The sequence below is a fragment of the Rousettus aegyptiacus genome, unplaced genomic scaffold, assembly GCF_014176215.1.
Source record: "Rousettus aegyptiacus isolate mRouAeg1 unplaced genomic scaffold, mRouAeg1.p scaffold_m13_p_10, whole genome shotgun sequence".
NCBI classification, from domain to species: Eukaryota; Metazoa; Chordata; class Mammalia; order Chiroptera; family Pteropodidae; genus Rousettus; species Rousettus aegyptiacus.
The window spans coordinates 54,366,500-54,380,073 of NW_023416285.1; the positions used below are offsets into that span (position 1 = coordinate 54,366,500).

General features: G+C 35.4%; 1 protein-coding gene across 1 annotated transcript in view; it reads left to right on the plus strand.

Annotated features, from left to right (window-relative positions):
- TMPRSS11A (transmembrane serine protease 11A) overlaps positions 1-2,361 on the plus strand; it is a 59,807-nt gene extending 57,446 nt beyond the window's left edge. Inside the window, exons 9-10 of the mRNA XM_016159653.2 lie at positions 73-215; positions 2,048-2,361. Coding sequence (XP_016015139.1) covers positions 73-215; positions 2,048-2,209 — 305 coding nt within the window. The 3' untranslated portion in view covers positions 2,210-2,361. The remainder of the gene's footprint in view (positions 1-72; positions 216-2,047) is intronic.
- Positions 2,362-13,574: the final 11,213 nt, after the last annotated feature.

The window sequence follows — 13,574 nt, forward strand, 5'->3', positions numbered from 1 at the left end:
AAGATTTGTTTACTTCATTCTAGCTAAAGACGCTGATTGTAACCACTAAAATTATTTTTTTTTTTCCTTAAGGGGAATCTCAAAATGATCTTCGAGAAGCCAAACTCAAGATCATAAGTGATGATGTGTGCAAGCAACCACATGTATATGGCAATGATATAAAATTTGGAATGTTTTGTGCTGGATATCTGGAAGGCATTTATGATGCCTGCAGGGTAGGTTAAGAGATTGTTTTGGTATTAACTCAAAAAAATTTTATCTGGCTTAAGAAATAGTCTATGGGCTTTTACTAGTACAAAATACAGATATTTTTTTCAGTTCAAAAACTTCTAAATGCAAATTTTACAATACAAACATATTGTTTATGTTTTCAAGCAAAATGAAATAAACAAAGAGCATTTTTGACGCTATCAAATAAACTAACCAATAATATTAAATTTTCTTAATATTAGAAGTACAAAGGTTTGTAAAACTCCCTTTCCTTAAAGGACTCACATCTAGAAAGGAAACAATCATGAACGATGAACTATGATGTGATGCTATAAATGATATAATTAAAACAAATATTTTTAGCTTGAAAGAAACATTTTTAGACTAAAGCAAGTATCAGAGGAATCATATTTAAATGAGGTCTGAAAGATAAATAGCACTATTCTAGTTATAGAATAAGAAAAGAATATTATAGGAAAGAGAAAGAGTAGAGCCACAGTTATGAGGGTATGAAATTATGATTTATATTTAAGGGAGCTCCAGGTAATCTACTGTGTCTCAGGGTAAGGAAGATGAGAAGTAAGAAGTAATTAATGCTGAGAAGATGAATTGGTCCATGTTGTGAATATCTAGTGCCCTTTCCAGCGTCCTTTTCTGTTATCTAGTACTGTCCTGCATGTGTATTTTCTGACAAAGGTATAAAAGTGCATTTCTTCCTGGAGGTACTTGCATTATAACGTGAGATCCTTGAAAACTCCAAGGAAGCGATTCTATATCATGAAATGATGGAAATGGTGTTGATAACAGGTGGCAGCAGGTCCTGCCCAGAGTCATACAAATTACACAATGTGGGCAATTTGTCAGCAAAAGGTATGCTACATACCTATATGTAGGATGTAGGCTGAGCAAAAGCAGGATCTGATACACATCAAGCCTCAGTTGTCAAGAACAAGGAGAAAGGCAGCTAGAAGTCAGGGAATCTAAAGAGAAGTTCATGCCACAAAGGACAAGTGGAAAGTGGTGACAGGAATTAGGAGCAGACGTGATATGGGAATCTAGATGAATGATGAGATTAATGCTAAGCCTCAAGAAGGATTGGTATTCTTAAAGAAACGTCACCGAATTGGGAAGTAGAAGTAAGATTCCTACCCACAACTGTGCAAGTGAGTAATAAGACAAAGCTGGATTCATAGGAAAAGTAAGGAAATTATTGAGGGACTCAGACACAGGGGTACAAGACAGGAATATAGAGATTGTAACTGGGATACATGGTGTGGGGCTATCTGTCTAAGAAAATCGAAGTCCAAGCACTCTACTTAGAGTCAGAAGAAAACCAACATCAGCTTGACTTTAGTGTTGTATACTTGAAATTTGCCAACAGCAGACCTTAAGCATTCTGAACTAACTCTCTCTCTCTCTCTCTCTCTCTCTCTCTCTCTCTCTCTCTCTCTCTCTCTCTCTCTCTCTCACACACACACACACACACACACACACACACACACACACGGTAACTACATGAGGAATGAATGTGTTAATTAACCTGGTGGTAGTAATCGTTTCCATAAAGTACAATATGTCAAATAATCACATTGTATACTTCAAATATGTACAATTTTATTTGTCAATTTTACATCAATAAAGCAGAAAAAATAAAAAATTAAAACATGAAAATTGATTTTTAAGGCTTTGTATCTTTTGAGATCCATGTTTCAACTAATTATCTTATAATTGGCAGTCCATTTAGGTGTATAGTAAATCTGTGGTTCATCAAAATATCTTAAGTAATAGGCTTTATATTTAACTAATTTTATTTCTTTTTTATTTTTTTAATTTTCAGGGTGATTCTGGGGGACCTTTAGTCATAAAGGATCTTAAAGATACCTGGTATCTCATTGGAGTTGTGAGCTGGGGTGATAACTGTGGTCAAGAGAACAAACCTGGAGTCTACACAAAGGTGGCTTATTATCGAAACTGGATTGCTTCAAAAACAGGCCTCTAATTTACTATAAAATTTAAACATCTGTATTCAGGACATACATGTATGAGAATCGAAATATTCAGTGGATGGATATAGTTTAATGAAGTGAGATTAAATGACTGGACCTAGCAACATACAACATGACATGGTTTATTTTAGAATCATTTTAATCATAGCCAATTTGTAAGGAATTAAATTTGTAAAGTAGTGGGTCAGTTTAGCCTCGCTTGAAAATTACAGCAAAAATACTCAGGTGTTTAAATCATGCAAAATAGAATATAAAAGAGGAGCAATGCAATTTTTTGAAGATAATCCATGAGATTTTGAAAATATCTTTTTCAGAGTTACTCCCTTAGAATAATTTCAAACTCTCAAAGAGTTTAGGAAACTACAATATAATTTCCTATCATTTTTCCACGGCTCACAAATACTTTTTCTCCCTTTTCCTTATTCTTCCAAAGAGATTTTCTACCATAAGAAATAAATGTTCTATTATAAACCCACTGGAGGGATCCTTGAAAAGAAAGTTTTATCTAGGAAACAAAATATGATGATAAATTAAGCCAGAGATCTTCTAACCTTTTTCTTTTATTAAAGCTCCCCAATTTCTTGGTGATATTTTAACACACATAAACACACACACACACATGCACGCGCACAGGCACACAGGTATCCCTACCCTACAGATATGCCCAGAGAAAGCCTGATTAAAGAATGAGTATATATAGTAATTAGCTAATCAAAAGTGTATTTTTGTTAAAATAAAAATTGGAGGAAAGGTGATGGTAACCTCTTGAGTAGTCTCAAAACAATGGCACAAAAAAATTGGCACTTTATAGATGAATTTACATGTTTTGACCACCAAGGGGTGACTTTGTACATTATTATTGTAAGGTTAAATGTCTAGAAAAAAAAACAAAAACAGAATTTGCTAATACACTGAAGAATCAGAGTATTGTCTTTCTACACAGAAAGTTTATTGCTATGTGTTGCTGCAGCCAATTAATCCCTGAAGATTGTGGCAGCGTCTGACTATTACAACCATGAAACCCTAGTTTAAAAGAATGTTTTTAAAATAAACATAAATTTTAAGGACCTACCACACAGAACACATGAACAAAGCATTCTAAAAGAGCAAACGTACCTGTTAAGCCCAGTGAAGATATTAGGGGAGTCAGGCTCATGTATTGCATGATATGATTAAATGAAGGCTTTGTGGAGATCCTTACTCTGCGTGACACCAGCTAACTTCAGGTTTGCAGGTGGGGTGTCATTTAGTTATGTAGTTGAAATATAAGCCAAATAATTGGAAAACTGAATTACTTTATAATTCCCGCCATGTGTTATTGAAAAGGCATGAAAATAACACATAAATAATGGAGTTATTGTAAATTATAAATTTATAATTTACTCACCAAAAGAAATTGATTTATAGCTTAGACTCATAGAACTTTAAATTTTAGAAAAGACTGTATAAGTAATGCAGGCCAAGACACTTATGTTTCAGAAAACTGAGGCCAGGAAGCACAAATGACTTGGTGAAGCTATAGGCAGTTTGTATCCCCAGTGGGCCAAGAATCTAGATACCAATTTCACATGCTCTTTTCCTTGTGAAGTATCCTTATGTTTACCCACATTTATTGAATCATCTGATTTGTATAAATTTCATCAAGTGTTGTTGAATCGGTTTTAAATTAGCATACTCTTAAAAGAATTTTAAATGATGGGATTCACTTAGGCAGTTGGCTGCTAATTCTCTGCATTCATTTCAAAACAAAGTTGCTTCTTCATATAAAAAAATATACATAGGCATTTAAACTATTCTATATTCTGATGGTATATAATTATGACTTTTAATGTTAAGGTTTAAGAAATGATCTTACAAACTTTGTATTTCTCAACTGTTTGGTACAGCATTTCATTCTGGGTCACATGTAAACAAATATTGATACTGTTTTAATAATAAAGTTGGTGGTCAGAGCATTCTACAAATAATATCACTGAATCTGTGTTAGATCAAAGCATGAATCTTTCTTTCAACTGCTGTTAACAATTGCATTGCTTTTAAAAAACTTGTGTGAGTCACTCTGAAACAAGATTTCTCAATCTTGGTGGTTTTGACTTTTTGGGCTGTATAATTGTTATGAGGGCTGTCCTGTGTAGTGTAGAATATTTAGCAGCACCCTAACTTCTGCCTACTAGGTGCCTGTCATGCATTCTTTCCCCACAATCTGTGAAAACCAAAAATATCTCCAGACATTGGAAAATGTCATCTAAGGGGTAAACTTGGCCCCTGTTGAGAACTACTTTTCTTAAAGCATTTGATCTTTTTCAGAAATGCGATAAATACCTCAAATTTTGACATTGAGTATTCAATAACTATAGTGTTCTAATCAAACTGAACATTTACTATGTTTCTAAAAGAAATAGAAGAATAATGACTGATATTTCAGTCAGTGGCTAATTCAAATACAGATGGATCTTCCCCCACACAATGTGCTTAGATTTCTCTCATACCTCTGCCTGGGCTAGAGTGTACTTAGAGATCACCATTAACCATTACCATGAAGACAGGTTTTTATAAATATAACCTCTAGTAGAGTTTCTGTATCTCAACCACATTAATAGTAATAAATCTATATTTTTACATTATAATTTCATAAATTTTTCATATAACAAAATACATATTAAAAATTGAAATAGAAGTTTCATAAAATAATACCTTACTAAATGCAATAAAATCCAATATTTTCTATTCTGTTTTATTTTATTTTTTTAAAATGCTTGTCCGGTCAACAAAATTGATTTCACAATCTAACTTGCAGTGCCTATAACACATCCTGGAATAATCACCCATATTGTTGCCATATTGTTATTTTCTTACTTACTCTCACCATTCTCTCCACCTTCATTCTCTCCTTACTCTATCCATTTAGCAAATTGTGATTACATATGATATTTTTCAATAATAATATTTATATACTCTCGAATCTTTAGCACTTACTCCTTTGTCTGACAAATAGTCTAAATCCATGTTACCATAGCTTTTAAGGACCTTTACAATCTTCCAACAGCCAACAGAATTTTTGTTTCATTTGTACTCAGGGCTTCTGTAACACTGAATTTCCTGAACGCCTTCTCCCCTCTGGTCATGCAATGTCCTTTCCATTCCACAAGACTTAGCTCAAATATCAACTCTGCTGACAATAGTTATATTATCCCAGACCAAATGACTATCCATAACCTTTTTTAATTTTTTGTTCCTCCTCTAAAGCATTTCTCATACTACCCTGTACTGTAGTATTTATGTTCATGTATTATCTCCAAGTATATTTTAAGTTGCATAAAGCTAAAGACTATTGTTCTTTTCGTTTTTGTATCTTCCACAGTATTTAAGACAATATACTAGTGTGCTATGTTTAGTGAAAGAATAAATTAACAGAGGCTAATTCCTATGATGAAAAGAAACCTCAGTTTTCAGTTGTTAACTGCTTCCCCCATGTCATTTTTCTTTACACTGCTTTTCAACCTGTACTGGTCCTGCTTAAATGTTTCTGAAGACCTCCTCTCTATACTAGAGTAACCGAAATACAGTAAGACAGGCCCTTCACACATGATAGTGACCTTCCAGGAGGCCCTCTAACACAAAAATGTTCCCCCATTATCCCTTAAAATCATAGGTATATTTGGAAATAAGGCCAAAAAGTAAACCTCCCATTCCCATTTTTGTTTCGTTGTTATATGATCTAACAAAACTGTCTTTTCTACTCTTTCTCCTATAGATTTCAAAAATCTGAGTATTTCCAAATGGCCATGTTAGATATCCATAATTACATTCTGATTGAAGTCCTTCCTTGTTGAATTTTCCTAATGGGAGACAACAGAGATAAAATTAAAAATCATTTACAGTATTTTTTGAAAAACTCCCCAAAATAAAGAAATATGAATTTCATGGGAAAAAAAATAATATTTAGTTCACCAATTTTAATTATCCATGTAATACTGTCTTTTTATTTCCATTAGTAATGAAAATTTAACTGGTAAATTAACTTTTTAAAACTGTTTTATTATTTCTCCAAGTTCAGGAGACTCTACCCATGCTAGAAGTTACTATATTAAATAAAGGAGAGAAAATCCTAAACATCACATTGAAATCCTGAAAATATACTGTTGGAAAGATGTGGGATTCATGACTAATAAAGAATGAGAGATAGAGAGAGTGTAAGACTCTCTCTATATAAGTATATACCTGGAACATACAAGCGTGTGTAAATATGCAACATTTTAGTCTCAGTAACTAAAAAATCTCTTGTTCATGAAATGTGGTATTTGAGCTAAAGTTGGAATTGCTGAGATCATGTTTTAGAGAGAAGTTAATTCAAAAGCCATTTTACAGATTGTTAATCTGAAGATTTTATCCAGTAGGGAGGGGAATCCAGATACAAATCCGCCTACAAAGAAACAAGGAAAGTCTGAAAGAGTAAGTTCAAAGTAAAGTTTGGAAATTCAGAACCTAATTTTTAGACCAACTGATAATAAAATGAAGCAGATTTTAGTAGGGTAATATTATCAAAAATAAGGATGGAAGAGATAAAGATACTATGTCGGGTTTATCTATTGAAAGACCCAAATGTGCTTGCTACATTTCTAAGGTGGGAGGTAGGCACAACATTTTCCTCAAGCCTGTACACTTCTCAGTAGACAAAAATAGAAGTTAGCTGGAAACCTCTTTGCAAACTTGAGTATTTTGCCTCAGGTTAATGTTGGGATATTGTAGGTATAAGCTAAAGTTGGGTCTTAGTTAATTGGCATGAGAAGAGTTGAGAAAGGAAAGAGGGTTGTCAATGAATGGGTCAATTAAAGCTGAAGGTTAAGAGATTAATAACTACCATCCCCTTAAAGGGGCCTAGCAGGCCTCTAGACCTTGGCATAGGCCAAAAGGATGAACCAAAAGTATTCTACACAGCAGTCTTCCTTAAGGATGCAGCACAATAGACACTATTTGCACTTGATCTCGGTACCCCAAAGACTATGTTGCTAGCAATTCTTATGTACAGCCTATAAATTTCCCAAGTGCTAAAAAGCTACCAAGAGAATGCAAAATGGTATAGCTATCTTGGAAGAAAGTTTGGAGGTTTCTCAGAAAACTAAACATACTCTTACCATACAATCTAGCAATTGTGCTCCTTGGTATTTACCCAAATGAGTTGAAAACATATCTGTACAAAAACATGCACATAAATGTTTATAGCAACTTTATTCATATTTCCAAAACTTGGCTGCAACAAAGATATCCTTCAGTAGGTGAATAAATAAATAAACTGGTATATCCAGATGACAGGATGTTACTCAGTGATAAAAAGAATTGAGCTATCAAGCCATGAGAAGGCATAGAACAATTTAAATGCATATTACTAAGTGAAAGAAGTCAATCTAAAAAAGGCTACATACTATATGAGTCCAACTACATGACATTCTGGGAAAGGCAAAATTATGAAAACAGTAAAAATATCAGTGGGAATTTGGTGAGAGAAAAGGATCAATAGGTAGAGCACAGAGGACTTTTAGATAGTAAAACCACTCTATATGATACTATAAGGGTTGTCAAAACCATAGAATGTTAACACCAAGAGTGAATCCTAATGTAAACTTTGGACTTTGAGCGACAATGATGTGTCGATGTAAGTCCATTAATTGTAAAATTGTACTACTCTGGTTGGGGATGTTGATAGTTGGTGAGGCTGTGCGGTTGGAAGGGAGTAGGTATATGAAGTTTACTCAGTTTTGCTGTGAACCTAAAATTGTTCTAAACATAAAGTCCATTTGGAAAAAAAAAAAAAAAAAACAGCTACCAGAGCTTCAGTGATATGGTAAAATAATGAGCAATATGGAGCTCTGGATGAAGGAATGCAAGTAGTATAAGGGAATTCTTTAGATGAAGAGACCTTCTGTGGTTGAATTATGTTGGCAGAAAACATAAAATCAGTTTCCTAATTATCAGTTGAAACTCTTTTAATCAATAAATATAGGCATAGAACAAGAACTAAAAGTATTTTTCACAAGTAAGAGCTGAATATTATATAGTTTAACATTCTGTGGAAACTGATGGTTATGGTGTGAGCAAAGGGCCAGTGAGAGACTAACAACTTCAGGAGGGTACCAGAGCCCTCCAGGGCGGTGTTATATCAGTGTTAGTGGGGAAAGTCAAAGGCAAAGCACAGACTTCAGGAGTCAGAAAAAGAAAAAAAAAAATGAACAAACAGCAGTTCCTCAAATCACTCTCATCCCTCCTTAGCCTTGAAATAGCTGTTCTAGGTTTAGGCACACCAGATCACTGGTGTGATGTAATATGCAGAGTCACCAAAAATCCCTGTAAACTAGCTGAATCCTTTACATGGGCTGTAATGATCAACTAGGGTAGTAACATGGTAAAAAAAAAAAAAAAAAGAACTAGATTGAGCACCCCCCTGATGGAGTTATGTGGTCACTGCTCTCATTGAGTAGACTGCACTCTGGACCTCCCAGAGACCCCTTGGGAGACTCTGGCATTCAGCTAAGAACTATTCTCCTGCTACATTCTGAGGAACCATCTGCTTTAGCAGATGGAACTTGGGGGCTAGATGATTTTGAAATTATCAAATTCATTAGATTTCTCTAGGAAAAAGTCTCCTTTACCTATCCCTAGTAACCTGGCTTCCAGGATTGAGGAGTTGTCTGGCAGTATTGACCATCTACTCCAGTGAAAGGAACACATCAAAAGAAATGATGGCAGTAATTGTGATAGTACAGGCCATGGATATTTAGGTATTTGGTTCTTTGATGCTGGTTCCCCTCAGAGGAATATTTCTAAACCTTAAAAATATGTTTTATATTAAAAAAATAAAATATTTTATCTTTGTGGGAATGCTTTCCTAGAGAATTTGGTATGAGTGGAGGTCCCTGAGAAAAGATACAGTTTCAACAAAGGAAGATAGGGTTAGTTTAGGCAAGCAAATTGAAGTAACCCTTGTCATTAAATATAGAAACTACAATTATTCTGGGGTTTCAGACAAAACTTCTTTCACTGCTCTCATTGCATGGTCTGTAATGATCAACTAGGGTAGTATCATAGTAAAAAAAAAAAAAAAAGAACTAGATTGAGCATCCCCCTGACTGAGTTACATGGTCAGTGCTCTCATTGAGTAGACTGTACTCTGGACCTCCCAGAGACCTCCTTCTTTGTCCTAGATGGAGAGAGTTTTCAGGGTTCCTACCAATGCTCTCCTGAAACTGTACTAAAAGTGGTAATGTAATCTGGCTCCATCATTTACCACACCATGGTGGTCCAGCACAAGGCTTTACCTGTGCCTCCAACACTCAAAACTCCTCCAGTTTTTCCAAAAATCTGAAAAGACAACTAGAAAGTAGAATGGAGCATCAATGAGCCCTTTCTAGGTCAGGAGTCATGCTTAGAGCTGACCACAGCTCTGTTTTTTCTCTCCCACTGTATAAGGCAAGGAACCCTATTCCTTATACATAGCATACACATTACTCCTGGTTTTCATGAAAACCACTCTAAAAATAGTCTAGCCCTCACATTACCTTTCACTGGGCCATTTTAAGAACCTAACAACATACACCATCTCCTGTTTGATCCAAATTCCTTATTTTCTTCTCATTTAGATGCCTCTGGGAAAAAAAATCAGATTAACAGATTATAGTGTGGAACAAATAACACAAAAAAATACAGACTGGATTCCAAGGTGAGCTGGATGGCTTCTCCCTGTTCCATGACTACAGACAATTCCTAATCCCTAATAATTATCATAGTATTAAATGTTCCTGTTCAAACACCTTAGAAAACAAATAAGGATGAATCAGTGGAAAGGTACTGATTACTAAAAAAAAAAAAAATTAAAGCAAGCACTAAAAAACCATGTAAGTGCATGTTCTTCCTTGTTATCTTATGTCAGAAGGATGTTATAATACATTTTCATGGTTCCAAATGACCTCAAATCCTATTCAAAAACCTCACAACAGTTATATATGCCACAGTTTGGTAGAAGAGTAAAACATTAATACAAAATCATTGATGCTCACTTAAACAAATTAGACTATTGATTATAAGTTCAAATGTCTTTTAAAATATTTATGAGACTATGCTACCAAATCATACATTTGTTAGATGAGGAGTAACATAGCATAGAGGTACACAATATGAAGTTAAACAGAATTTATTTGAATCTCAGATCCATAACCTACCAGCTGAATGACTATGGGTCTGTTATTTAAATTCCACGATGGTAAGTTATAGCTGTCATCTTGACTGGACAACAGTGCCCAGATAAGTGGACAAACATTATTCTGGATATTTCTGTAAAGGTGTTATGGATATTATTAACATTTCTCCAGCTTTATTAACATATAATTAACAAATAAAATTGTATATGTTTAAAGTATTCAGTATGATAATTTGATAATACATTGTGAAATGGTTACCACATTAAGTTAATTAACACATCCATCACCTCACATAGTCATCTTCATAACATTTTATTATTAACTATAGCCAATCTCCCATACATTAGGTTGCCAGGGGTGGGAAGTGGGAGAACTGAGGCGATGTTGATTAAAGGATACAAACTTTCATTTATAAGATAAATTCTAGGATCTAATGAACGGCACGGTGACTAGAGTTAATAATACTGTATGTGTGCTTGAAGGTTGCTGCCAGGGTAGAGATTTAGTGTTCTTATAATATCAACAACAATAAATTTGTAAGTTTGTGAGGTGAAAGATGTGTTAACTAACCTTATTGTGATAAACATTTTGTAATATATATGTATATCAAATAATCACATTATACATGGTAAACTTACACAATGTTTCATGTCACTTAAAGCTGGGGGAAAATAGATTGTTTTGAATTTAGCAGTAAATACCTAGAAAAAGAAATGAGAAAATTAACTTGTTCAAAATAGCAACAACAAACCCAACAAAACAAAATCAAGATATTTACTATGATGATCCTCACAGTCAAAGCGGGAAAAACCCAAGTTCAATGAAAGATCTATATGACTAAAGATCTAGTAGGACATGTTATGGATAGGCATGGTTTTATTATTGCTCAAGAATGCTTTTAAAATTAAAATATACAAAAGATATGAGACTAGCAAAAAACCCATGTCACACTTAAATTACACTTAGTCATAACCTGAAAAGAATATACTTTATAGGAGGTGGTGGAGGGGAGGAGGACTGATTTCTCTGGATCCTTTCTCTACACATCAAAAAAGTAAAAATAAATGACAGCTAATATTGCCAGACAGTCTCATTCCACTTCCAAATGAGCAGGACAATTTAAGTTACTTTTAATGACTTACAACAATCACAATGAAATCAGTTACTAAAGAAGTATCTCCAGAAAAAAAAAAAATCCTACCCTTGACTATAAGGAATCTACTTAATTACAGTGTTCACAATAACCCAAAAAAGTGCTGTTGGCTAAGGTCCTCTGGGTACGCAAGACAAACCCATATCCGGAATAGATGTCTATTCCCGAGGGAGAAAAAAGTGGCTGGTCCTTCCAGGATGAGAGGGATTCTTTGATATTGACTTGCTGTCATTGGTCTTCTTGAAGAATAGTGCCATCCTGTGGGTTCAATGTTTATCTCTGTTGATGTCAGGTTGGACATCTCTGTTAGATTGGTACTGGGAAGTGAGAGTTCATGCTGTGGGGCCCATATAGGGCCTTCATCTCTCGCACTATGGCCATGTCATTCAAGTGCCTATTATGCCAACATTTCGTGATTCTGGTATAGAATGACCAACTATGAGAGTCTGCCTAGCATTCAGGAGGTTTCCAGAACACTGTACTTGCTATTTTAAAGCCTAGAAAGCCCTGGACAAAGTAGAAAAAGTTGATCCCCTAGTGGTGTCCTTCTCACTAGCACATTCCTGATGGCCTTGGTGAAAGGTACATTACCTGGGCTCTCCAATGGTATAATATGTTGGGTCTTCTGGCTCCACATAATATATTTATTCCAGTGGGCCTACTTCTCTGAGTTTTTCAATCCTTTGGCCTCTACTATCTCCCAGAAAAATTCTGGCATTTCAGCCTTGCTTAGCATGGATCATCATACTTTCCAGATTTCTAGGAGCTACTCCCGTAGTGAGTTTAAACCATTTCCTGGGCATCTTGTCAGGTGTTATGCCTTGTACACAGAGACTGCCCCCAAGTCAATAAACTCTTGCTTATCCAGTCTTATGTTCCAGCCCCCTTGATGATGTGCCTTCAGAATCTGCTCCCACGTAAAGTACTCCTATAGTCTCTCCTGGTTAATTTGTGTTCCTCTTTTGATATATAGAGTCTTTCCTCTCTCTTCAGATCTAACATGTTCCCAGGTGACTATGTTGTGATATAACCCTGCTCATAGGCCTGACAGCCAGGAGAGGAGATACATGCAGCTCCTGGAGAGGACAGCTATTGCCTTGTAAGGAAGAGGACTCTGCAGTGATACTGCAGAATGCTATCTCTCAGAGGAGAGAGAGGACCCACTTCTGCAGATTCAGAGGCTCAAAAGAAGTTTTCAGAGTCCAAATATTCAGAGACATCAGGGATATCTACATCTCATGTGTCAGGTCCCAGGTTTCCCAACTAAGACTCTGATTTTGGAATAACAGAGATATCTCTGTTGAGCATTCAGCCATTATGGGAGTTCAGCAACTCTTCAATCCTGTACTCAATATTCAACTTTCCTGCTCACCCACTGCACAAGATAAGTCTTCTTAACAATCTACCAAAGAAAATCTCTGAATCTTATACTCAGCTTTCAATTACATTAACGGCCCTCAATTTTTTATCTACCTCCTGGGTATACATGCAACCCAGCAGCAATCATGAAATTCTACTGCCTTTGTCATCCCTCTCCCCTCTACCTATCAAATACATGAATAATTGCATTGGTCTGTGCATTCACCTTTACTAGCACGCCTCCCCAACTCACTACTGATAAAAGTTTTAACAATCAGACCTTGTGCTAAAAGTTGTTGGTTTGCCACCTGCCACCAAGTCCTCAGTACCAGCTGGTGGGTGAGTGATCCAGTCCCTATAATCTCATGTGCACTTTTGTTTTCCTAGAGCTCTCTCAGTACTACCTATTATGAGCTGGGTTTTCTTGGTACCAGACACTTACACAAAATAAAAAACCAAATGTTTATTGAGAAATAACACCTATTAAGGGGGGGGGGGGAGAAAGCACGATTGAGCAGGGGAGCTATTAGACAAGAATATTTATCTGACAAATCTCTGCCAGACCAACTGGGAACTCTGAAGTAAACTTTACATGTTAGAAAAATCTACATTGGGTGGAAATAGTTAGACCCTTATACTATACCTTGCTCAGTT